The sequence below is a fragment of the Camelus ferus genome, chromosome 21, assembly GCF_009834535.1.
Source record: "Camelus ferus isolate YT-003-E chromosome 21, BCGSAC_Cfer_1.0, whole genome shotgun sequence".
NCBI lineage: Eukaryota > Metazoa > Chordata > Mammalia > Artiodactyla > Camelidae > Camelus > Camelus ferus.
In genome coordinates this window covers 17,867,776-17,895,766 of record NC_045716.1, presented here as the reverse complement: position 1 = coordinate 17,895,766, position 27,991 = coordinate 17,867,776, and the positions used below count along the sequence as shown (strand labels likewise).

Genomic DNA, 27,991 nt, shown 5'->3' with positions numbered 1-27,991 from the left:
GGAGAGCTACGAATCTTCGTTAAGAGCCGGGTCGTCACGTGACAGAGGCCACGCCCTCCTCGCCCTCCCCTCCCAGAGGTGGTGGGGCCGTCTGGCGTCACTTCCGTCCAGGCCGGAACCCAAGATGGCTGCGCTCTTGTTGAGGTGACTTTACTGCGGGTCTGGGAGTCGGTGCCGGCGGCCGTCGGGAGTTCTGTACTGGCCCCTCACGCCTTGCTGACAGATGTTTACCTGTGCCTGGGCAAGGAAAGGACCTGTGGGTGGAGGCCAGGCGCTCTGGAATCCTTGAGACCCTTCCCCTCCCCCAGCCGCTCCTGTGCACCCGCTAGGGTTTCAGGGTCACTGGCGGGTTATCTTTCACACTCCTTACGGCCGGGTCGCGCTGCTCTCGCCAACCCTACCCCCACCCCCCTTTTTTTTTCTCTCCCCTCTGCTTGCCCCACTTCTAATACTCTTTCCCAGGTGGCTCTTAAGGCTGCGCTCAGAGCCAAGCTCCGTGAAAAGAAATAGCTCTGTTTTCTCTTTAGAGATTGGGCTTCAAGGAGAGGATTCTTACTGTACTTTGCCTTTGTGTCTTACTCCTGCAGACACCAGTTGCTGACAATGAGGGGGCACTGTCCGAGTTCGTAACGGGCTCCTAGCAGAGAGTGGTAGGTCTGGACACTTAACCAGCCTAACGATTAAAAGCGCCTGTCGCGGTTCCTCTCCTGCCCCAAAGCAGCGCAGAAAATTAAGTTTTACTTTGTTGTTTTACTTAGAGGGCGGGAGGAGTGGATGTCCTAGTTTTTCTGTACAGTGTCAGTTCACCGTCCAGAGAAATACCCTAGATTTTCTTCCATTCTGAACTACCCTCTGTTTACAAGGCCTCGTTCTCTGCTCAGAACCTTTCTAGCTATAGCGACTTTAATGATTTTAGACGCTCTTGGTACAAATCCCAGCATAGTTTCGTGCCAGCACTATTTTTGGAAACTGTTTGTTATGGAAAGTTAGCTTTAATGCTGTTGAGATTTAATTCCTGATTTCCCCAAATATCTTCTCATTTCTCTTTCCACTTCAGTCACCCAATATAAAAATAGAGGGACTTTATATAGAGTTTCTCTGTGGCAGAACTCCCCCTGGAGTTGAGATCAGGAATGGTTTATCTTAATCCTTCGTTTTTTCTCTCTGCCTCTCATCTCCAAAGGTGTCATTTTTCTAAAGTGTACCAAGACTAGTCTTGCTGGACTACCTCCTTCATTACAGATATTACATAATTGAGTGCTTTGAATTCTTTGATGTATCAAATTTTGGTAGATGCCACAGGCTTTTGGTGGAATTAACATTTAGGTTGAAATGATTGTATTGGTTCTAAAACGGTTCATTTTAGGAGTTTCATGATTAGTGCTTAGAAGCCAAGGGTCACCATACTTACTAAGTATGTCCAGTCTATCATTTTGTGCTATGTAGGACTGTCACCATTAGGATTCGTTAGTGGTAGAAACTCTCATGGGAATGGTACCTCTCTATTCATTTCTCACAAGGGCTTTTTTAGGAAGAGAAATAGGGAATTTAAGAAAAAAAAATTCCTTATGGAAGTTCCAGGTCTAATTCCATTTCGCTAGAGGGATTTGGAGCTATTTATAATGTGCTGATTTAGCCTCAAAGGAAAATACTGTCTAAAAAATTTTAGGGGCTGATTTCTAGTTCTAGCATTACCACTAATTACATTTGTTTTGGACAAGTCAAGGCTGATTGCATTATTGTGATTTCTTCCTTTGAATGAAAACAGTAATAACTTGAACCCACTTAAGAGAAATATTGGCTAAACATTTTTAATACTTAGCTAACTAAAAATTATTAGTTATCACGGTACTATATGTCATAGTTTTTGAATAGTGCTCTATATTTTATATACTCTCTAAATAGTTATGTACTAGCTGGGGATGAATAACCAACTGAGTAGCACAAACTCCATTGGCACTCAGTCAAGGAATGACTTGCCAAAGCCAAGACGGAGATATAAAACTAAACGAAGAACAGCTAGGCTTCTGTCTAGTAATGTTCATGCAGCTTAAGCACAAAGTCACCAAGAGTCATTAACCCTCTGGACATTGCTCATCATATTAAATGCTACCTATGAAACACCTCTAAAAATAAGAGTTAATTCTAAAGTCCTAAAACTGCTTTTAAAAATAAGCATACTTATTCTCAAGCCATGTGTTGTGAGCCTCTTCTATGTGCCAGACGTTATTATAGGTGCCATAGATGCAAAGTATTCCGGTCCTATTCTTGAGCTCAAAGTTTAGCAAAAGAGATAAATGGATTAATTATTAAGCAGTATAATGTTGATTGAGAGATATGAACAAGTGGTATGGGAGCATGGCAGGTGTAGCAAGTAAAGCTAAGGGAGTGGTGAAGTTGCCATTTGGGAGTAGTTGGGTCTTGAAGGTTGATTTTGTCAGGCTGTGAGAGAGGTCCAGTTGGAGAACAACCTGAGCAAAGGCATGTGGTTATAAGAGGGCTTACTCTGCCTGGGCATAAATTGTAACATTCAGTATGATAGAGGTATAGGGGGCTGAAGGGAACTTGTAGGAGAATGAATCTCCCACTTGTAGGAGAGTTGGATTGGGTCACGTTGAACCTTATACTATAAGTAATGAACTGGTAAGACTTTAGGCAGAAGAGTGATGAAATTAACTTTATTTTTCAGTAGGTTAACTCTGATAACATTGAATGATAGGGGAAGAGATTAGTGCTTAGGGAGATCAGTTCAAGAGCTCCTGTTATACTCCTCCTAGTGAGAGATGAGGTGAACATTTGGACTAAAACAATGGACTGCAATTTCCTAGATAATATTGGTAGGATTGGGTGATGCCTTGTGTGTGTGTGTGTATGTGTATATAGGCGGGGGAGGTGTTGAGAGAAAAGTCAAGGATGATTTACATTGTAGCTTTGTAGTTAGTTGAGTGCTCATACCATTAATCAGAACTTTTGTACATAAATGATTGCTCTTGATCATGTCTTTCAAGGTTATATAAATATTTTAGTGTTGTTGTTACCTCAGACATTTATGAAACTAAATTTTTGGCATACCATCTGATCAAATTTAGAGGACATTTAAGAGAAACTCATTATATTACAGTCACATCTTGTTTTGGACCAAAATGGTTTTTTATTCAGTTCAATCACATACACTTGGCTTTGAATAACTTGTTTTTTCCAAAAGTCAAATCCAGTTTCAGCAGATGAATATTTTTATACCACAAAGAGATTTTAAAAGAATGTGATGCAAATTCTGAAGACCTTGAGGAAGCCAATGAAATATTAATATTTTACATATATGTGATACATTGCAGTTTAGAGAATGCTTTCCTGTACATTTTCTCATATAATCCTCCCAGCAACAAATAAAACAAGTGTTATCAGTCCCATTTTATAAACAAGAAAGCTGAAGCTCAGTGACTCAGTGAAGCTACACAATTTATGTTGATCTAGATCTCCAGTCTAACTTTTACATTGTCCAGTGTTCTTTCTACATTACTGTTGTTGTCCCAATACTGAGAAGAGTTTCAAAAACAATTTGAGCAACTATTACATTTTTGGGGAGACACGTATAATGCATTTAGAAGGGGACAACACTTGGAATGTGTATCTACTTTTACTTCAGACTAAACACCCCCACTCCTCTTGGTCTTTCTTCCTCTTGCGTTTTGGGATGGCCCCCTTTCTGCCTATGGAGTATGTATCTCCTAAGCCGCTTTTCCTTCTGAGTGAGATGGGCCACACTGTCTATGGAGTGTGTGTATCTCTAAATAAACTTGCTTTCACTTTACAAAAAAAGGGGGGAAGGGGACAGCACTAACTAGAAATGTTAAGTTCTGACTTGTTAATTAAAAATAAAACAAAGAAAGTACTATTACTTTCTAGCTGTAATATATAAAGCACTATTCCTGGGTGGAAACAAGAAATCTTTTGAGGGTTCCTGATTTCACATGAAAGGCAAGGATAGATTAGATATCTGCTCTTGTCGTATTTCAAATAAGGTTATGCAACTAGTTTCTGTTAGGGTCTTGTGGAAAGTTTACATTGGTATTTGTCCGGGAAACAATAGCACTAGACAGAGAACGCTGTAGATTCCAACCCACATCTGCAAACTCTTGCTGGGTAGCTGAGTGACGGGACCTGGCCTGGTGTGAGGAATGCATGCCCTGCAACTTCAGTCAGAGTCACAATTACTTCGATTGATTTAAAGAGATTTCTTCCCACTTCTTTCTGGGAGCTCTGGATACACAATGTCTGTATTCACCTCTTGCCTCTGAAGCTGGAAAGAAGGAAGAGCTGAAGGAAGTGTTGGTTGGATTATTTTTCCTTCAGATAGTGGGCCCTTCTAGTGTCCTAGTGTAAAGCATAATGTTCAAAATGTTTCTGCATCTAATATCAATGGTGTGAGGGACATCATGAGCTTTTTTTTTAAATGAGCTTTTCTAGAAGATCATTGGATCTTAGTGATCCATGATCTTATAGCCCCACAGTGCACATAGTGAATATACAATAAACTTTTGTAAAATCTCAGTGTATTTTTCTAAACCGACTTCTAGCTTCACTTCTGATTAATGCTTTTTTTTTTTTTTTTTGGTGGGGAGAAGTAATTAGGTTTATTTATTTTTTAATGGAGGTACTGGAGATTGAACCCAGGATCTCATCATGATAAGCATGCACTTTACAACTGAGCTATATCCTTCCCTTTTAAATTTTAGTCCCAGAGCTTCACTCTGATAACTTTCTTAAATACTTTTGGGAAGATTTGATATAATGTGAGTAAAGGGGTGTGATGATCATGTGTTTTTCATAATACCATATAAATTCTGAATCAGTTAAATTCTCTTAAGGTAGAATGCCTGGGCATATTTTCATCTTAGACTTGAAAAGCAGTTCTGGTATTGATGTGTACATTTCAAAAATAGCAATTTTTTAGTCGAAAACATGTTCCCTCTTCAAGTACCTTTTCATATAGGTAGTAGAGAAATCTTTGCATTCTCATGTTTTTTGCAGTGTTACATGACAACCTTTTTGACTTGAAGTTCATCCAGATTGTCTGGAACTTGATGGGAGTTCCTAAAATGACAGCTTAATATTTAGGACCCTCCCTCCACAAACCCCTTGTTCTTCAAACCTTTTAAATTCTTCCAGTTGCAGCAGGTGTCTACTATAGCTAAGCTGTATCATACTTGATGTTGCCTGTGACTTATTCTGTTGGTTTTTTTTTTTAACCTCTGTCTTTTAACCTTCACCTCCATTAAGACCTAGCTTAAAATCATTTTCTGTATTTCTCATTAAACATTGCCAACTCTAATTATTCTTTTACCTTGTATTATTTGTGTTCAGCTAGAATTTTATTTTGCATTTATAAATAGTATTTGTGATAATAATCTCAAATTATTTAAAGTTGTAGCTTTTCAACTAGAAAATATCCCAAGGACCCTGATACTGTCATTGTTTTCATCTTATTCCTAATTTTCCCCTCTACCTCTATGTCTAGTAGGGTAAAAAACAGAGAAGTTGATGTACTGAAGTTGGTCTCTAAATGTGTATTGACTCTTGGTTCTCTTATCTTGCAGACATGTTGGCCGTCATTGCCTCCGTGCCCACCTTAGTCCTCAATTCTGTATCAGAAAGTAAGTTCCTGAATCTGTGGAGATTATTATTATTATTTAACTTTTTTTTTTTCCTGAAGGAAAAGCAACAGGTTTTGACTGCTCAGTGTTGATTGCGATTTTGAGGATATGTATGAAAGCAGATAATTGTAGATGGCTGGCTGAAAATTTAGTGATTGTGGTCACTATTTTTCTTATTTGGTAGTGGAAGAAGGAAGGATAAGTATTTCTTTGGTCTTTTATTAATTTTCCTCATTTTCAATTTTTCTGCTATGTTTAACTTCATTGATTTGCTCCATTTCTTGATTCCTTGCTTGGTATCTAATTCTCTTCCTGTCTAGTCTTTCTTCCTTTAATGTTTTTGTAACCATTAATTTTGGGCAGCTCCCAGGAGTAAATCTTTAAATCTGTTTCTTCCTGCAATATTCATTCCTAGTCTGTTGGCTTCAACAATTGCCTCCGTGCTGTTTTTTTTTTTTTTTAACTTTTAATTTAAGGAATATTTTGTACTTTCAGAATAATTGGAAGAATAGTGCAAGGAAGTTCTGTATGCCTTCCACCTGGATTCATCAGTTGTTAACATTTTTGCTGTGTTTACTTATCATTCTATATATTTTAGTTTGTGCCATATGAAATAGTTATTCTTGTAGGTCAAAACTGGCCTAATATTGACAGTTTAGTGTGGCTCAGCCTAATATATGTATAATTATTGTTATTATTTTTCTGACTTCTTTGAGATTAAGTTGTAGACATCATGGCACTTTGCTTCTAAAAACTTTTTTTTTTTTTTTTTTTTTACTTCTAAATGCTTCTGAGAACAAGAACGTTATGAAACACAGTATAATTATACAAATGCAATTATCGAATTCAGGAAATTTAACATTGATGTAATCTTATCTGATATATAGTCAATTTTCAGGTTTTCCATTTGTTCCAAATAATGTACTTTAAAGAAATACAGTCCACCTGTTCTCCATCCAGGATCTAATTTGGCTCACATATTACATTTAATTGTCATGTTTCTCTAGTATCTTTTAATCTGGAATGTTCTTAGCCTTCCTGTGTCTCTTATGACATTGACATTTTTGAAGAATACTGGTCAGTTGTTTTGTAGAGTGCCTCTCAAATTATGTTTGTTTGATTGTTTTCTAATGATTAGATTCAGGTTATCCATTTTTGGCAGGAGTAATGTGTAAATGATGTTACACCCTTAGTATGTCACATCAGAGGCATTTGATGCTGTTTGCCTCATTATCAGTGATTTTAACTTTGATCATTTGAATACAGAAATGTGTGCTAAGTTTTTTCCCCACTATGGAGTTACTGTTTTTAACTTTTAACTTTTAATTAATAAGTAATCCATGGGGAGATATTTTCTTGAGGGGGATGGAATCATGTTTTGTATAGGCACATAATAAGTTAAATTGTTGAAGATAGCTGTTTAACAATTGGCTTCAAAAAACAAAACAAAACAAAACAAACAAAACAAACCAAGTTGGCTTCAGCCTAGCCCAGTGACAAGGAAAACCAAGAATTATTCAGAGGTCCTGAGCTGGATCCAATTCTTGATTTTTTTTTTTTTTTTTTTTTTGGTTTCTTTTATTTGGGGGCAGGTATTTAGGTTTATTTATTTATATACTTTTAGAGGAGGTACTGGAGATTGAACCCAGGATCTTGTGCATGCTTAAGCACACGCTCTACCACTTGAGCTATACCCTCCCACCCTTTTTTTAAAGTTTTTTTTTTTCCAGAAGGGAGGTAATTAGGTTTATTTACTTACTTATTTTCAATGGAGTTACGGGGGATTGAACTCAGGACCTTGTGCATGCTAAGCACGCACTCTACCACTGAGCTACACCCTCCCCCCAATTCTTGATTTTTGAGAACCTGAAAGAATCAGATGACAGCAGTGATAATGTATGAGATACCACCCGTGGCCTGGGAAAAGGGTAACCCATTTATGTAAATAGGTTTGAAATACTGTATTTGCCCTGCTGCTCAACAAGAAAGAAGTTTGGCTTCCATTACAGGGCCTATGTTGGGGGATTAGAAAGAAGTGTTATCCTTTGGTATGACCTCATTGGGTGATTGAGGTCGCTAATAACTGAAACAAATTTGGCATAAAGATGAGTGGACGAACATGTTTTCCTAATAGATGGGTTCATCTAGTCCAGCTTACCTTTTTTTATTTTAATTTTTTGTTGTGTAAAAATTACAGCCGAGTTTACTTTTAATCATTTTGAAACCTTTTGGTTTTATTTTAGTGCTGTTCCTTTGGGAACCACAGCCAAAGAAGAGATGGAGAGATTCTGGAGTAAGAACACTGGTTCAAACCGTCCTTTATCTCCTCATATCACTATCTACAGGTAAAGGCTCTGTATTATCTTGGTCTGTTTTTGTGTGTGTGTGTGTGTGTGTGAGATCTTGAAAATTTATTTTATTTATTTAATTTTTTTGTTGAGGGAGAGAAGTAATTAGGTTTATTTATTTATGTATTTTTAGAGGAGGTACTGGGAATTGAACCCAGGACCTCTAAGCGTGCACTCTACCACTTGGGCTATACCTTCCCCACTAAGGGCTCTGGAATATCTAGTAGTAGTGGATGAAAGTTCTGGAGGTTGGCCCATAGCCTCCCTGATTATTTCCCTTAGGCCTTTTTTTTAATAACAAGATAACTACATTCTGTCTTCTGGCCTTAGAAGGGTAATTTGCCTGCAAAACTACTATTTGGAAAATTCTGGTAAGTCAGAATGTAGTTCTTATTAATTAAAAAAATCATTTTGAAACAATTTCAAATTTAGATAAATGTAGAAATAGTGTACAGTGTTCCTACATATCTTTGTACAGATTCCCAACGTGTTAACATGTTTGAATGATTTAAGAACAAGTGCAGAGATGATGATGCTGTGTTACTCCTGCATTAGTTTTCTATTGCTGCTGTCACAAGTTATCACAAATTTTGTGGCTTGAAAGAACACATTTATTATCTTACAGTCCTGTAGGTCAGAGTCTGACTCAGGTGTTCCAGGGCTAAAATTAACGTGTTGACAGGGCATCATTCCCTTCTGGAAGCTCTAGGGGAGAATCTGTTTCCTTGCATTTTCTAGCTTCTGGAGGCTGCTCTGAATTCCTTGGCTTGTGGCCTCCTTCCTCCATCTTCAAAACCATTAATGATAAGTCAAGTTCTCTCATCCCATCTCTTTGACCCTGCTTCATTGTCACATTTCTTTTCTGACTCCCTCCTTCTGCCAGCCTCTTCCTCTTTTAAAGACCCTTTGTATTATATTGGGCCCATCCGGATAACCTGGCATAGTTTCCTTATCTTAAGTGAGCTTATTAGCAACCGTAATTTCATTTTCAACCTTAATTCCCCTTTGTCATTTAAGGTATATAGGTTCCAGGGGTTAGAATGGGGACTTTTTTTGCCTACCGTAATCTCTTAATTCTTGAGTGTATATTTCCTTGATTTAAGGGAACTCCATACTACAACATCACAGTCAGAGAAAATTAACATTGATCCAGTGTTACCCATCTAATCCTCAGATTCCATTCAGATTTTACCAGTTGTCCCAGTAATGTCCTTTATGGGTCCAAGAGCCAACTCAGGATCATATATTACATTTAGTTGTCTCTCTAATCTGTTCAGCATGGAACAATTTTTTAGTCTTTCCTTATCTTTTATGGTCTTGCCATTTTTAGAATGTTTCCCAATTTTGGATTTTTCTGATGTTGTCTTTGGCAGGAGTACCTCTGAAGTGATTCCGTGTTCTTCTTGGTGCATTGTATCAGGAGGCTGCACAGGATGATTTATCTTTTGGTGGTGATATAACTTATCACTGGTTAAGATGTGTCTGCTAGGTTTCTCCACTATAAAGTTATTGAATAAAGATATTATATTTATTTATTAATACTTATGTTGTGGGAAGATACTCTGAGACTATAAATAATCTATTTCTTGTCAGATGTTTACCCATCAACATCTGTTGATGGTACTTGCCTGAATCAGTTATTACTATGATGATTGCCAAATTGTGGTTTTTCTAATTCCATCATACCTCATTTATTACTATAGGGTAAAGCTTTCTTTCTTTATCAGTATAGACTCAAGGATTTCTAAAAGGAAAAGCTTGTTTCTCCTCTACTTTTATGACACCAACTAAAGGAAAGACACTAATGTTTCCTCTCTACTCTCAATACTTCTGATACCGAATGTGTAGGGGTATCACATCCACCAGTTTTTCAACTCTCCAGACACCAACTGGGAGTCCTACAATTTGTTTATGACACTAACTACCTGGAGTTAGCACAAACCCCACAGGTTAGGGGCTCAGTCTCTCAAGACTGCCTCCTACTTTAGATGCCAATCCCAAGTCCCACATTGTCACCTGTACTTTTAACTGATCAACTATAAATCAAAAGTTCTCACAACCCTCTCTTTGGATTCAATAATTTGCTGGAATGGCTCAAAGAACTTGGAAACATTTACTTAAATTTACTAGTTTATTACAAAGGATGTTACAAATGATACAGATGAATAGCCAGGCACCCTTTTAGGTACCTCTATGTCACATCTGGAAGGATCCTGACCACAGGAGCTTTTGTCCCCATGAAGTTGGGGTTTATTACCCTCCTGACATGTCAATGTGTTTACCAACCTGAAAACATCCCGAACCCTGTACTTTTGGGATTTGTATAGAAGCTTCGTCACGTAAGCAGGATCAATTATTAACTCAATTTTTAGCCCTTCTCCCCCTCCTCAGGAAAAGGTGGGGGTGGGGCTGAAAGTTCCAAGTTTCTAGTCATGGTTTGGTCTTAGGTGACCAGCCGCCATCCAGAGTCACCTCATTAGAACAAAGATTGCTCTTATCACCTAGGAAATGCCAAGGGATATAGGAACTGTGTTTGAACCAGAGTCAAAGACCAAGTAGAAAGATACTCCTAGCACCCCTGTCACTCAGGAGATTAAATAAGGGTTTTAGAAGGACTGTGTCAAGAACTGGGAACATATATATATGTATTTTTTTTCCTTTTATTTCACAATTCTTATTTTGCCCCAAGAGTTAACACTGTTGCTCTGATTTATTTTGATGTTGCTTGTGCCAGACTTAGCTAGTGGGAGTTCTTCAAGATGGCTCCTGTGAAATCCAGATCTGGGTGCTAGATGTGCTCATTGCTGCCTGGATATCATTGCTCCGAGTCCCTTTCAGTAGGTAGAGCTAGGATATGTGTGTACGCAAACACACACATGTACATGTCTATATGTGAGTATATACATACATACATCTATTTCCGTTAATCTGTTGTTCTCAAAAGTAGCATTGATGGCTGCTATGCTGGTGTTTTCCAAAAAAACCCTTGTAGATCTGCTCCTTTCTAGCTAACCCAGCAAAGCATCTTGAACTCTGCTGTCGTCTTTACTTGGGTTCTTGCCAGGAAGGCTCTCCATTTTTTAACCACCTCCACAAATACCACAACCCTTCATATTTTTTCCAAGCCAGATTCCAGAAATAATTATGATTGCAGAAATTGGACATTCTACTACAACAGAAGACTAATAAGTGATCTCAATCCTTGCTACTTTATGGTAAAACTTTTTTTTTTTTAAGAGATGAAAGATTTGAGGGAGGATTATAATGATAAAGAACTTCTTAAATTATTTTGAATTTATACTTAAAGCCCAAGCCTTTTTTTCATAGGTCATATAACAAATGGTAATAACCTGGTGAGTGAGTCTTCACCTTGTTTTCTTTTCTGGTTATGAAACTTTAGATATACTTGTGAGAAAAAGAAAAAGGGAACATGGAGCTGTTTCCGAAGTGACATGTCTAGGAAAGATGTTTGAGATATCTGGAATCATGTATTTTCTTTTACTAACTCTTACAGTTTTTTGGAGGTAGCATGGGAGTACATGGTTAAGTTAGCATTTTCTGAAGTATTCTTTTTCTCTTAATAAATTATATGTTTATCAAAGCAAAAGTGTATATAAGAATTAAGTTATTAAGAAAACAAGTCATTCAAAATAACATTAGAAAAAATTTTTAAAAACTTAGAGTTGGAGGGGTTCTTAAAATATTATTTAATCTTCAGCCTCATTGGCTTTTAAGAGTACTACTTGGGTCTTTGATATTCCATTGAGTTTCTGTGGATAGTTGTGTGGGGCTGGCCAACATGCAGATGACACTGCAGGCCCTCAAGCCCTGGATAACCAAAGCAACTTGACTTTTATGTGTTTTATATATTGGGATTTTGCATTTGAAGAAAGAGTGCTGCTCAAAAAAAAAAAAAAAGTTTAAAAGCCACTATTGTACCTAATGGGTGAATTTCATAAATAGTTGTCTGCCTATGCCTGCATACCTCCAGTGACAAGGAACTGGCTATCACCCTTTTCCAATTTGGGAATTTCTCTTGTCAGAAGGACCCTTATTTTATTGAGCTTATTACAGCTCATATCTTCTATACAGTGGCTCTAGTTCTACCTTGAACCATATAAAATGGATCTAAGCCCAGTTTTTTTCTGACAACCTTTATTGATATTGAACATCTTTTCATTTGTTTATAGGCCATTTGTATATCTTCTTTGGAGAAATGTATATTCATGTCCTATGTTCTTTATTAAATTGGGTTGTCTGTTAACTATTTTTAACTTTTTAAAAAATTGTGGTAAAGTATACATAACATAAAATTTGTCAGTTTAGCCATTTTTAAGTGTACAGTCAGTGACATTAAGTACATTTACATTGTTGTGCACCCATCACCACTATCCATTTCCAGAATCCTTTCATCTTCCCAAACTGAAACTCAATACCCATTAAACAATAATTCCCATTCCCCTCTGCCCCCAGCCCCTGGCAACAGCCATTCAAGTTTCTGTCTCTATAAATTTGACTACTCTAGGTACTTAATAAAGTAGAGTTGTACAATGTTTGTCCTTTTGTGTCTGGCCTATTTCACTTGGCGTAGTATCTTCAAGGTTCATTCATATTGAAGAATGTATTAGAATTTCATTTCTTTTTAAAGCTGAATAATATCTTATTGTATGTATATATCACATTTTGCTTATCCATTCATCTGTCCATGGACATTTGGCTTGTTTCCACCTTTTGGCTATTATGAATAGTGCTACTATGAGCATAGGTGTACAGATACCTCTTTGAGTCTCCTGCTTTCAATTTTTTGGGGTATATCCTAGAAGTGGAATTGCTGGATCATACGGTAATTCTATATTTAATTTTTGGAGGAACCAACATACTATTCTCCACAGCAGCTGCACTGTTTACACTTCTACCAGCAGGGCATGGGGGTTCCAATTTCTCCATATCCGCCCCAGTAGTTGTGATTTGCTGTTTTTGTTGTTGTTTTAGTAATAGTCATCCAAATGGATATGAAGAGGTATCTCATTGTGGTTTTGACTGGCATTTTTCTGATGATTAGTGATGTTGAGCATCTTTTCATATACTTATTGGCCATTTATATATATTCTTTGCTTTTTACTTCCCTGGTGGTATTGTTTGCAACATGATTTTTAGATCATTTGCTAAAATTCGTATATCTTATGTCTCTAGCTTTTCCTTGATTAACAATCTACTAACGATCAAAAAAGGAAAAAAAATTAATACACTTCAAATCAGTAGATGCTTGTTAATTGCTCACAGTGTGCCTGGTTCTCTTAGGAGTCGGAAATACAAAGATGAATTATATATTATATATATGCATATAAAAGATATGTTCAAAAGGATCTCTGTATTTCCTGAAAAAAATTTTCCTAAGGGAATTCATACTGGCTCCTAGTGATCATCTTTTCTGTAAGTGAATTAAAGCAATTTTGATTTTCTATGCTAGACTCTTAACTAATGTTCAAACAGGAAATAGTGGAGATGACCTGTCTCTGCTCTGTGATGTTTGAGGCCTCAGCCAGAAAACATGAAGGCTGGAGGCTGAAATAATCTGAAGATCCATTTACTCGCATGTTTTGGGTTGATTCTGGCTATTAGAAGGGCCTTCATTTTCTCTCTACATGGGTCTTTCAACATAATCTTTCTAAATAGGCTGTTTCTCAAGTTATAGCATGATAGAGGGAGGAATAGATGAAGGGACAGAGGGATGGAGGGACGGAAAGTGATTTGGAAATTGTGCAGTGTCAGTTCTGCTGCATTCTCTATCTTGAGGCAGTCAGTCATGAAGTCCTGCCCAGATTCAAGGGGCTAAATATAAAAACTTACCTGATAAGGAGTGACAAGATTTTGGAAGATCATGTGGGACTGGAAATAATATCATGGTTATTGGAAAATAAAATCTCCCTTACCTTCTCAGTAATAGGTTAACCAGGCTATGTTTTTAACCATTTTTTAAAAAATTAGGGTAACATTTGACTTTGTATCACTTCCATTTTCCATTGTATTCTTTCTTGAAGATTATGAGAACAGTACATATGTTTCATGTGTTAGCTCTTTCCGTCATGGGATTTAATTCATCTGGCCAGGAGCCCTGAGTGCATTTGGAATACTAAGCAATGTCTTATAATTTCCCCACTTTTTTTTTTTTTCCAGTTCTCCTAAGTCAATATTTGTTCTGTCTTTTTCAGTCTGATAATCATTCTCTTTAACAAATAAAATAGTTGAGCAATCTGCTTTGCACTCTGTCATCCATTAACATAAAATTGTCAGTCCTAGTTAGGAGGCTTTCTTTCCCTGAATACAATTTTAAAAGCCCCTTTTTGTTGTCCTTGACATTTTTGCAAGCCTCAGCTCATTCTGGGGTTTAGTCTCCTGATTCTTCTAAGCAAATTATGCCATTGTTCTCTGCTTGTCTTTTGTTATGTGGCTCTTCTTCTGCCTTTTATATTTATCCTGTTAAATCTGAGTTAATCAGAGTGGTGGTGTCTAGCCAGTTTTTTTGGTTTCTTTGGACATTACTCCTTTCTTACTGTGACTATTTTTACATAGAACTTCTTTCTGAGATCTTTTCAACCTACTTGGGTTGCTTCTCTTTATAGTGTGTGGAGTATGTGGTCTGATTATGCTCAGCATTCTCTATATGAGCTGACTTTCCAGGATGAATGTTAACTTTATCCAAAGACTCCTGTTCTTTCTATTTCACTAACCAGTTTGCTCTTGATCATGAGAACTAGGTCCAGAATATAGCAGTGTTGGTTGTCCTTCTATGGAAATGCTTTGGCAGATTGACAGATCAGAACATGATTTAAAAGGAGTTTGATAACAAAGTATTTCAAAACTATTGTGGATTAAGAAACATATACTAAATCCAGCAAAATCAGATTTAAAATTTGGGATAGGTAATTTATTAGGGAATGAATGGTATGCTCAATTCGGTTATTTTGGGGTACATAGTAAGAGAGTTAAAGAATGACTTATGTTATATGAAATTGGGTAAATAAAGCTCACTTAGGTTTTCTCCTACTTCTGTCTTATGACTGGAAAAACAGAAGGACCCAGGTGGTTGTATTCTGTTTTTTAACTGAATGCAACTTTAATTGGTGTCTTTGACCCATGTTGTTTCTTATATGAAAGGAGGAGTTTGAGTTTTTATTGATTCCTCCTCTCAGCTCTGTTAGTGATGCGGTCTGGTAACAGGAAGGGACGCATCTCCTTAAATAAATTAGTTTTCTTATTTTCAAATTAGAAAGTGAAAACACAGGAATGTGAAAGCTGTTTGTTTTTGTTTTGTGATAAACAGTGCCTATTTCTGAAGTAGTGTCTATTTTCTTTGCCAAAATGGAATCTCCTATGGTGTCATCTGTTTCTGTTTTTAATTGCCTTGGTGTATTTCTTTGCAGTTGGTCTCTTCCCATGGTGATGTCCATTTGCCACCGTGGCACTGGTGTTGCCTTGAGTGCAGGTATGTATTTGTCTTTTTACGTGAACATGAATACATGCACACACACACTTCTTTGAAGAAAGTTGCTATTTCTGTGGCTCTTGGCAATGCCTCCTTTGCAACTCAGCAACTTGATTTAGAGAAAATGATAAGGCCACTTATACTTACTGTTAATTTGTTTCTTTAACAATTAGTTATGAGTTCCCACTATGCTCAGGTTCTTTTCTTAGCCAATTTTTAAATCATCCCTAGCACATCCTGATACTGTATTTATTGGCATTACAGAGAACAGAGATAGAAATGTATTGGAGATGGGCTCGCTGACTGAACACTGACCAGACCCAGTCCAAGATTAGTCACCAATCTTATTCTTTCAGAAACTCAAGTTTTAGCGCCTATATTTTATCACTTAGAATTGATCCTGCGCAAAAAGCTTAACTCATTCTCCAGTCTCAAAAAATCTGGCTTAAAAACAAGAGTGTCTATTTATTTATTTATATAATATGAAATACAGCTGCAGAGTGAATTGCTGTTCTTAGTATATCCTTTTTGGGTGGTAAGATTTATTACAGGTAGAAGTAAAGATTATAATCAGGTTTCTAGGATCTGATGGCTCTTTCCATAGTAGGGAGATAGTTTATAAGAGGATCAGCTATATTTAAATTTTTTTCTCTGGCTAGTGCTGGAGTCATGGACATATTTTTGTTTTTCATAATCTCCTTCAGGGCCCCTCCTAGGCTTCTGTAGAGTATGTCATCAGCCGGACTGGTGGCTTAAATATTGGTATCCTGTATTTAGGGAGCTGCTGCTGAGACATTGGAGAAATTATCTAGAACTAAGTCTCTGCTATTCACAACTAGACTGGTTTTGTTGATAATCAAGTAAGGATAGGAGCTCCTATGTAAGATCTAATATTATCATTCCTATGTTATCATTCCTTTGTTTGGTAAAGGGATGATGGAATGCTGGATTGGTATTGCCTAGGAATCTATATAGTTTCTGAATTTTAACCTACTTTCACTGAAATAATAGGGTAAATTTCTAGATTAGTCTATTCTAATGTAAATTCATAGTTACTTTATTTCTGCTTACTTAGAATCTTATAATTTTTGATTGAAGCTTTTTGCTTAGTTTGGTAGTAATAAGAAGCAGATTTAGTCCTAAAAATCATTGGAAGGAAAAGAGCAGTTTATTTATTAGGCTATGGTTTCTATTGTTATGTCAGTATATTTATCACCACTGAATGAAAAAAAAAGGATGTTGACTCTTTCTTTTTTCCATCTTTACCCCTTTGAATGACCTTATGTTGATTAGCATGTATCCTTTTCTTCCCAAACCTTCTCCCTTAATTCCATAATAGAACATAGTATCTGTTTTTGTGGTAGTAGTAATCATATTTCCCTCAAATACTGAAGGTCCCTACCTCAAAACTGGAAGGGAACAGGTTTTTCCTGGGTAGATGACTCAGGCAACTTAGTTACCACTCTAAACCTCAGTTTATTCCTTGAAAAATGGGAATATTAATAATGCCTATTCCAGAATTGATGGGATTTCAAAAAAACTACACTCTGTTGTTGAGTTATAAAAACAGGGATGAGAAGTATGATAAATTTAATAGCAACAGTCTCTTAGACGATGATGTGCCCTGGACCAAATGGCAAGAATTGGATCATTGTTTTACCTAAAGTGCAGTCAGTTCCAGCAACTGTGATCTTTGCATTCTTGTGGTTCTCCTCCGATCTGGTTTTCACACAACAGCAAGAAAAATAAAAATCTTTGGAAAAGAAATTGTATCAGGTTATGCTTAGAATATTCCTATTACTGTATTTGCCTTTACACTTAGATTAAAATTCAAATCTCTACCGTGCTCTTCCTGAACTTGCCCTTTCCCTGCCCCTCCTGCCATTCCTCCCCTTGCTTACTCTGCTTTAGCCACACTGCTCTTTGAATTCCTTGAAACAGGTAAAATGCTTTCTCACCCCAGAGCCATTGCATATTTCGTTCCCTTGATTTGAAATGTCCACCCGTAGCTCTTGCTGCGCAGTGCATGTTAGTTCCTTCTTATCCCTTAGATCTTAAGAAAACTGTCAACTCGGAGAGTACTTTGCTTGCCCCCATATCTAAAGTAGTAGCTCCTGTTTCTGTTTCTAGTTCAATTGTTAATTATCTTGTTAATTTTCTATTTCACAGCACTATTCCTTCATAGTTCTTTTTGTACTGATTGTTTCTATCATAGCTTTTATTACATAATTTGTAGTTATTTTGTTTGCTTTTTATAAGTCTGTCTCTTTTATTAGACTGTAAGCTCTTCAGAGAGTGGGAGCTGCACCTATCTTATTCATACCCTCTAGCATCCAGTAGGTGCTTAGTAAATCTTTATTTACTAAATGAATACACCCATGTAATTCATTTTTCCCATAGTGGTCATTTCAGAAATGTTCATTCCTCCTAACTTCTAATTAACCTCCTGTTATGCATTTGAAATTGGATAGTGGTAATAATAGCCTCTACCTTTAAGGGTACAAGAGTCTATGGAGTAAGACAAATAGATATTTATAATACACCGTGATAACTTTTTAATAAAGATAGGAGGTCCCAGAGGAGAGACCAACTCTGAAGGAGTTGGAGAGCTGGAAAGAAGGATGGGTAGGAGAGTTCATGAAAAGGAGGTGGAGGAAGACATTCCAACATTGAAACTATCTTATGCAGAGGCACAGGGTTTGGAAAGCACCTAGAGTCCTGGATAATGATAACTAGGTCTGCTTGTTTAAGAGTAGTGTTATTGGAGAAGTGGCAAAAGATCAGACTGGAAAGTGCACCAGAAAGTAAAGGACTTTGCTGTGCTGAGAAGTTGGAACTTCATCCCGTAGACCATGGAAAGTCCTAAAAGATTCATGTTCTCATTTGTTTCAGTAACAGAACGAGCTGGCCTAGACAAATCCATGATTAGATGTTCATTCAGACTGTTAAGATTTTGTGGCCAACATATAAATTCCAAAAAACATGTTGAACTAAAAAATAAAAAGCATAGTTTGACATTGGTAGAATTTACTGAAAAAGAAGTTTGCAAATAATCCTTTAAAAGTTGGAAGGAGGTGACTAGTAACATTCTTCTGTTCTGTAGAGATTAAAATACTCATGATTTTTCATAGTGATGGATCGTATAAAAATCTAGATTAAATTAGGCAAATTCTTTGAGAAGGTAGATAGCTGAAGTTGCAGTTTGAATGGGGCTGGGTTAGGGTAATCAACATGCAACCATATAACAATAAAAAATGAGATTAGAAAAAATACGAGTGCTAAACAACAGATATTTTAGAGGAATGCAGTGTATATTAACTTGAATGGGTATAAGAATAGTCCTGAATATTTTGGCTGACCTTTAAAAACAGGTCAGATTGGAGAATCAGAACTTCAGTGAGAGATTACCTGAATGTATAGGCAAACCTACTACTCAGGCAGTCAGCTGCTTTTCTAGAAATGCCAAAGGACTTATATATTTATAAAGTAACTGATGAAACATTGAAATGGCTGCTTTTTCTTTTTCTTTCAGAGCTTTTCGTGAGATGGCACATGAGTTTTTGATTCTCAAATATGATGTGTTATACATTAGGAATCCTGGTCATTCCAGACTGAGGCAGTGTAGAGAAACTGAAAAGAGCACAAATTTTGAAGTTAGATAGATCCGAGTCCAGTTCCATCTCTGTCACTAACTAGTTACTATATCATCCATCACTTCCTTTTCTGCTTATGATAATGTCTAGTTAGGATTGTGAGAATTAAATTAAATACTACATGTAAAGTTCCAGCTATAAATCAGGGTTCCCACGACCCCTTCCTTAGGTTTGATAATTTGCCAGCACTCAGGAAAACACTTTATTTACACACACTGGTTTTAAAAATAAAGGATGCATCTCCTTTATTTTAAAAACCAAGTGGAGGAGATACATAGGGCAAGGTATGGGCAAGTAGAGAGGGGAGTGTGTATGGAGCTTCCATGCCCTCTCTCGTCACACCACCCTCCCAGCACATCTTTGCATTCGGTAACCTGTAAACTGTCCGAACCCTGGAGTTTAGAGGTTTTTATAGCAGCTTCATTGCCTGGGTAGGATTGATTAAATCATTGGCTATTGTTGATTAGCTCAATCACTGGCCACTCTCCTCCCCCAGAGGTGTGGGGGGGTGGATGAGGATAAGAAAGGGAGGGGAGGTATAGGACTGAAAGTTCCAGTCCTCAGATCATGCCTTGGTCTTTCACACAACTAGCCCCCATCCTGAAGCTGTCCAGTCACCCATTCCAACCCCAAAGCTACCAGTCATCTCATTAGCATACAGAAAACCACTCTTAACACTCCAGAGATTCCAAGGGTTTTTAGGAGCTGTGTGCTAGGAATTGGGGGAAAAGACCAAATGTGTACTTTTTATTGTATCACATCTTCAAACGAGGAATATCAGAAGTCAGTCAGTCAGAAGTGACTTTGGCCAAAGCTTTCCTCATTACAAATGAAAAATATATGAGAGGAAATTAAATATGACATTTCCTAAGTCCTCCTCTGATGTATAGTGTATTGGGTAGCAGGAAATAGCCTCTCCTTTTAGAACCTGAGCACCTGAGGAGGGACTCCTAATAGCTGAACAATTTAAATTAGGAAAACAAAGCCACTGAAGCTGTCCCACCTAATCACTAAGAAAAATTAAATGGTGTTTTCACTTGGCTGCCAAGACTAGCCTCAGCCTGCTCCACTGCAGTTAAGTGCTATATAAGAACTGTGCAGATTGTCAGTAAGTCCTAGTGCCACTTCCAGAAGCTAAATAAGCTCTTTTAGACAACTTCTTCTAGCAAAAAAACCCCTGCAGATGTCACTGCAGAAGAAAATAAAAACATCTAAAAGGGCCTTGGTGGAGCTGTTCCAAATGATGATTAAAACTCAAGTTGACAGCACTTGATTGCTCTTTTAATCTAAAATGTTGTCAAACTAATCTCATGATGTATTCTGCTAGACTGCTTCTCTGCAGCCTGGACTGGGGAGCAGGAATGGGAGAGGTCAGAAGTATTCATGCATTGAGGGAAAATAAAGCATTTCTGAGAAGGATTTTCTCTTCTGGTGACAATTAGATTTTCCAGGTCATCCCATCTTGGCAATTCAAGGACTAAGATATAGCAGTCATGAGGTAGGAAGGGATGAGGATGAGATTTTTAGCTACAAATGATCAGACATTTTCTGAGAGGTAAAGATTAAATATTCCAAATATTAATGTAAATGATAAATCAGAACTCAGCTAGCTTTAGACCTTTATCCAGCTGCTTATTGAATATCTTTACTTTGATCTTCTTTAGGCACCTTGAATTCAAATATGTATACTTTAAATTGAACTTAACTTTCCTTCCTCCCAAAATATCAACATCAATCTCCCAACAAATCAAAACTGATCTAAACTAAAAACAGCCTGCATTTCCTTTGTTCTCTGTGTGGGTGAAGGGCATTATCTATTCAGTAGCTCATGTAGACTACCATCCTTGACTTACCTCATTTACTTGCTACCCTCAAATTTTACCTCCTTTATATCTTTCTTGGTTGTCCCTTCTCTGTTCTCTCTCATCTTTTCCCCCCACCCAGTTATTATCTTTGGTCAAGCTAGTACTGTTTTACCAACTGGAGACTTGGAATCAACATGGCCTCCTATTCAGACTTCCTGCCTCCATTCTGACTCCTCATCCAGCCCATCCCCTTATTGCTGCCAGGTTGATTTTTTTAAGGGGCATATCTGATCATACCACCCTCTAGTTTAAAAACTCTTTAATAACTCTCCAGTTCTATTAAGAATGGCATGGGGGAGGATATAGCTCAAGTGGTAGAGCACATGCCTAGTGTGCACAAGTTCCTGGGCTCAATCCCCAGTACCTCCTCTAGAAAGAAAGGAAGAAACCTAATTACCTCCCCCCTCAAAACAAACAAACAAACAAACAAAAAAACCAAAAAAGCAAAACAAACAAACAAAAAGAATGGCATTAGGCCCAAGTAACCCTCCCCTCCTTCTGAGGCCACGGCAGATCATTTTTTCTGTATAAGATGTGGCCTAAGAATCCTTCTCACTATTAACACTTTAGGTAACCATTATTAATTGATATGGATTGGCACTGAGATGAAGTCTGTCATCCCTGACCAACAGGATCAAGTTTAAACTCTAGTTTAGCATATAAGGTCCTTTATGATTGAGCCTTGTGTCCTGCCACTCTACACTTCCCTGACCCCTAATCTCTATCCTCAAAATTCAGTTTAAATACAACTCAGAAAAGTCTTTTCAGGATCCTCTACCCCTCTTACTAGATGGATTTTGATTCTTCTGTTTTGTGTTCCTTAGCATCCTGTGTACACGTGTACCTTTGTTACAGTGCTGTTATGGTGCTGGTGCTCTCTAGCACCATACCCTGTACTGTGGATTGAGTTACTTAAATGTCTGCTGCTAGACTCTAAGTTTCTTAGGCAGATGCCATGTCTTGGTTTTTCTTGCCATAAGTTTAGCACAGGTTTAGCACATAGGATGCTTTCAATAAATGTCTGTGAAGGAAATGTGAGTGCATGTTTGCTGCATTTGACAGCAGTAGAATAGAATGGACCTCTAGACGTTATACTCTCTGCATGCTGTTTTCCATTACCTGTTTCTATAGTTGTTTCATGTTCTTTAAGATCTGGGAAAGGGTTGGCATAACCATCTCAATCAATAACCTTACTGTTAGAATATTCCTTCTATTGTTTAATTGTCATGATTTTAACCACTCCTGCCTTGAGTAGAAATGGAGAGTTAAATGCTTGCTAAAACAATCCAGTATATTTTCAACAGGTGTGCTTTTTCACCCTGCTATAGAATTACTGTATGATGAGCCACAGCTATTGATGGAAATGTGTAGGAATTGAAAGTAGGTAACAACTATTGTGGTAGAGATTGTTTCTTTTAACAGCTTTATTGAAACAATTCATATACCTTGCTGTTCACATATTCAGAGTTTACATTTCAGTGGTTTTAGTATATTCAGAGTTGTGCAACAATTACCATAATCAATTTTAGAATATTTTCATCATCCCAAAAGAAAACCCCATGTCTGTTAGCAGTCACTCCCCATTTCCCCACCAGCCCTCCAGCTGAAGGTAACCACTTATCTCCTTTGTCTCTTATAGACTTATCTATACTGAACGTTTCATACAAATGAAATCATACAATATGTGGTCTTTTGTGACTGGTGTCTTTTGCTTCGCATAATGTTTTCAAAGTTCTGACATGTTGTAGCATGTATCAGTACTTCATTTCTTTTTATTGCTGAATATTCCATTGTATGTATACACCATGTTTAATTTAGCCATTCATCAATTGATGAAATTTGCATTGTTTCCACTTTGGGACTTTTGTGAATAATGCTACTGTTAATATTTGTGTACAGGTTTTTGTGTGGGCTTCTGTTTCATTTCTTTTGGTTGTACACCTAAGAGTGGAATTGCTGGGTCATACAATAACTAAACATTTTGAGGAACTGCCAGATTGTTTTCAAAGTGGCTGCGCTATTTCAGATTCCTACCAGCAACATAGGAGGGTTCTGATTTCTCTATATCCTTGCCAACACTTGTTATTATGTATCTTTTTATATTTTATATATATATAACTTTGCCTTTGTTGTGTTATTAAATATAAGTTAAATATATTTGATACTTATGTAAATGTGTATACTCTAGGTAAATGTATAGAGAGTTTTATATTTAGATATATTATAGTTGTCCCTCGGGATTGGTTCCAGGACCCCCCTGCAGATACCAAAATATGTAGATGCTAAAGTCTTATATAAAATGGCATGGTGTTTGTATATAACCTGTGCACATCCTCTGCTGTACTTTAAATCATCTCTAGATTAATTATAATACCTAATACATTGTAAGTGCTATGTAAATAGTTGCCAGTTTGTGGCAAATTCAAGTTTTGGTTTTTGGAACTTCCTGGAATTTTTTCCTGAATGTTTTCCATCCAAATTCATAGATTCAGAACCTGTAGATATGGAGCACCAACTATATAGCATCCTAGTGGGTGTTACGTGGCCTTTTATTATGGTTTTGGTTTGCATTTCCCTGATGGCTAATGGTATTGAGCATCTTTTCATACACTTATTGATCCTTTATCTTCTTTGGGAAGATACCTGTTCGTATCTTTTGCCTATCTTAAATTGGATTGTCTTTTTATTGAGTTGTTAGAGTCTTTAATATATTCTAGGTATAGGTCCCTTATCAGAAGTATAATTTAGAAATATGTTCCTTATTGTATGTGTTGTCTTTTTACTTTCTTCATGGCATTGTTTGCAGCACAAAAGTTTTTAATTTTGATGAAGTCCAATTTATTTTTTTTGTTTCTTCTCATTTTGGTGTTATATCTAAGAAACTACTGCCTAATCCAAGGTCATAAAGATTTACTCCTATGCTTTCCTGGTTTTAGTTCTTCCGTTTAGGTCTTTGATCCATTTTGAGTTACATTTTTGATTTGAATGATTTAAATTTTTTTCTCAGATTTTCCCTTGGACTGAGTGTACTGTTTTTACTTTTTCTTACTGAGATGATGATATAGATGTAGCCAGAGGGTGACTTCTAAAATGGCAGATGAAGTTTTTATAGAGAGGGATGTTGAGCTAAGGAATAATATGCTAAAATGTATGGCAAATTTAAGAGATTAGAGTAAGATTCCAAGTAGTCTTTCTTCTACTGCAAATATGAACATTAGTTTAAATCTTCCCCATTTCAGAATGGTTTAGAATTGTATGAAGTGCCAGGGACTGTCGTAGAATCCAGTTTTATGTGTTATGTTTATTGTGGCTGGTGAGCAGCTGTGATGGACTTACTTTGTTTTCTCCTCAGGGGTCTCCCTTTTTGGTTTGTCAGCCTTGTTGGTCCCTGGGAACTTTGAGTCTCATTTGGAACTTGTGAAGTCCCTGTGTTTGGGGCCAGCACTGATCCACACAGTCAAATTTGCACTTGTCTTCCCTCTCATGTATCACACCTGGAATGGGATCCGACACTTGGTAAGTTAACTGTGGATTTGTACATTTGCTGGGTGAAAGGAATGGAGAGGCTGGGAGGATTCTGTCATTTATGGTCTGGGTTTAGCGCTGTTGTTAAAGTTAGTTGTGCTTGGACCTTTGCCCAAGGGCCTCTTGGGGAAAGCTAAACTAGATGCCTGGGCATTGGTTGGCAGCCCAGCTGTTGATGTAGCTGAGCACTGGATGTAGGCCTGGCAGATACTTTCAGGGTCTCAATGTGAACTTTTCCAGTTTTAAGAGGGATGTTACTAAGAGACCCTTGAAGCCAGCTCATACATCTGGCACAGAAGGCATACTTATCAAATAATTGTTACCTGTTGTGTCAGACACTGTTGTTGACATTGCGGATTCAATTATGAGCTAGATAAACATAGTTCCTACTTTCAGTCTAACCTTCTTATCGACTCAGAGTAACACGTCTGGATGGAGTCAAATATATTAACTTTTATTATCTTGACATTGGATTGTGTTGACTGCTTTTGTTTTTTTGTTTGTTTTGAACTATTGGATAGAATGGAGCCAAGTTTAACAGAAACTGGGTGCCGAAGATCCCAGATTTTAATATTGGCTTTAGGAATCTTTTGATAGCCTGGAAACTATCCATATTGCCTCCTACATGACCTTGGGGTCAGTTCAAACTGTTGTCTTCTCTTTATTAAGGAGTTAAAGCTTAATCAAACCTGCCCTGGGTCAGAGATCAGTCCCTCTTCCAGCATTTTAAGATTTCATATTTTGTGGTATCCCTACCTCTAGTCTTGCTTCCTTTCCCAGGAAGATAATTACTGTTCCATTCTTCCTGGTTTTCCATTATTTCTCAACCTGAGCCATCTGTCAAATGAATCCTTTTGCCTTAATTTGACCTTTTGCAACTTCCATATCAGAGCCTAGAGACAAGCACTTTCTGAATTTCAGTCTGGTCCAATAGACAGTTTAATGGAGTCAGAAAAGTGAGAGACCAAATGATCTATTAAATTAAATGTATCTATATCAACTGTTCCCTAGGGCAGTGTTCAGTTTGATTCAGAATGACTTCATTTCCCTCGGGGAGGGGATGGAGAGGGAGGGCATTTCCATTAATGACTTCTTATTCCACAGAACAAAGCTCTCTAATGAAAATCAGCTGATCAGCTTTCTCTGCTGGCATCCTGGCTCAGGCAGGGACTTGTCATAAATTTGCTCTTGTCTTAATATGGAGGGTAGAGAAGGGAAAGAGGTTTCACAAAATGTCAGAACTCAGTCAAGGCTTTTCTTAAGCCCTTAAATCTGCTTTTATTTGTTGTTCTAGTAAGTAATGGCTCTGAGTGTCAGACAGGATTTTGTCTGTTCTCTGTGACTGTCCATGGTTCTTGCCAGAAGATCTAATGGAGGAGTGGAGAGTGGGACTGATGTAAGAGAGTAGGAAGTGAAGGGTCTCTGGTATTCTAGAGAATATCCCGCCTTACCACTTCCCAGTAGGACTCAAGTTTTCGGTAAAACACTGTCCCTTTATAATCGAAACATCTTTTTGTGGAATCTGCTTGACTCTTAATCTTATCTAGGTAGAAGCTCTTTGGGAGCTGAGGTGGGGGCATCTTCTCATCTTGATTTTTTTGCCTTTTTTTCTCTGAAGCATTCCTAATTTAGTCAGTTTTACATTCAGAGTGTGGACGTATGTGTGTTGGGGCAGTCATGTATGGAAAGTGGAACCTGAAGACTACTTTTGCCCTAGGGAATTTTTTAGTGATTTAGAGTACAGTATGTTAATATCCCTAGGGCACAAGAGAGTCTCAATCCAGTGTTTTTTAAGTTGTGGTTTTTGACTCAACAGATAGAAAATCAGTTTAGTAGCTTGCTCCCAACAAAAAAGGAAATTTAAATAGAATACAATATACAGAATATAGCACACGTAGTAATGATAAATATTGCTTATTGTTTGGTGAACTTTTATGTATGATATGTAACACACACAGGGTGCTCATTAAAAGATATTTCTTAATCGGGATCACAGTCAGAACAAAATTGAGAAACAGTGTTCTAGATCCCAAAGAGTATTTTTTAAAAAAATTCTAGTCCTCTGATGGACAGATGTTTCTTCTCAAAGGGGATTCTGTGGTTGACTCTGTCTGGGAAATCATGTATATTATATCCCCATTTTGAAGATTAATAGTGTGGATTAATCTTGAGAAGTCTTGTAGTTAAGTGTTTGCCAAATTTATTTGACCACAGGACTTTTTTTCCCTCCCATGTAATGCCTTTTAACATTCTGAGGAACTAGTTTTTGGAGAAACACACTTTGGGAAACATTGATCTAGTTTCGTTGTAACGAGGGGAAGTTTTATCTATTCAGTCTGGAAGTTCTTGTCTGTAGGGGTCTGGGGATGGAATCCTTTTCTGTCATTCGGGTAAGTGGGTGGTAGGTACTATATTGTGGGTTTTAAGAAAGGTGAAGTTCAGGAATAAGGGCAGAAGTGTTTTTCTCTAGAATCAGGCTGAGAGGAGTTGCCTGTTCTTAGGTGGTGTTTCTTTGTGAGAAAGGAGCTGTGAGAGTGCTCACACCCAGGACCATGATTACTAACTTTTTTCTTTCTTTTCTTTTCTTATTTCTACAGATGTGGGACTTAGGAAAAGGCCTGACAGTTTCCCAGCTATACCAGTCTGGAGTGGTTGTCTTGGTTCTTACTGTGTTGTCCTCTGTAGGGCTGGCAGCCATGTGAAGAGCTGAAGTCCCCAGCATCATCTTCCTACAAATTACTACATTGACCTATTTTTTTGTCACTCTTATTTCCAGCCAGAGCAAAGTTCTGATTTGTTTAGACCCTTTTGTGCTTGCTTGCAGATCCCCTTGAGCTCAGCATTAGAGTACCTTATAGAACCATAGTAGTGGAAAAGCATCCAATTTTCCCCTTATTTCTAAAGATGGAATGACTGCAAAAACTCCCTTTTCCTGCCCCCAGCTCGCAGCCTACTTTGGGCCTGGGAGCCCTCATTCTCTCTCCACATGTTGGGCCTTGATTTGTGCTGAGGGTCAGCTTTTGGCTCCTTCTTCCTGAGACAGTGGAAACAATGCCAGCTCTGTGGCCTCTGCCATGGGGACTGGGAATGGGGCTTTGGGTGCCACTGCCTGTGGGTTGCTGGCTTAAAGGACAGTTCTGTTCATTGGTCAGAACCCAGGGTCTTTAGCACCCACACAGTGTGACTGAAAGAAGGGTGGGGGTGGGGGTGGAGGGGAATTAGCCTGTCCCAGCTTGAGGGAGATAAAAAGGGTAAGTTGGCTGTTGGAGCAGGTGCTTTGGGGAGAAGATGTATAGCTTTTGATGTAAGAGGAAGATTCAGAAAATTATCATTTAAGCTATTAAAGGTTATTTCTCTTCCTTGCATTTCCAGAAAAACCAAGCCTCTAATTGTCACTTTTTAATCCAAATTTATGTGACAGCTTTTATGAAACTGAATAAAAGTAATCATATGTCTTTGA

The 27,991-nt window shown here is 37.6% G+C and overlaps 1 protein-coding gene across 2 annotated transcripts; it reads left to right on the top strand.

The window, feature by feature from the left end:
- The first annotated feature begins 46 nt into the window (after nt 1–46).
- SDHC (succinate dehydrogenase complex subunit C) lies at nt 47–27,991 on the top strand. Of its 2 annotated transcripts, XM_032463867.1 has the most exons (7): nt 128–144; nt 588–650; nt 5,598–5,654; nt 7,898–7,999; nt 15,427–15,488; nt 24,359–24,522; nt 27,129–27,991. In XM_032463867.1, the coding sequence occupies exons 4-7, from the start codon at nt 7,932–7,934 to the stop codon at nt 27,231–27,233; spliced, it is 399 nt and encodes a 132-aa protein (XP_032319758.1). In that variant the 5' UTR covers nt 128–144; nt 588–650; nt 5,598–5,654; nt 7,898–7,931; the 3' UTR covers nt 27,234–27,991. The 2 variants fall into 2 exon arrangements, with proteins under 2 accessions (XP_006174046.1, XP_032319758.1); XM_006173984.3 differs by lacking the exon at nt 588–650 and having other exon boundaries at nt 47–144.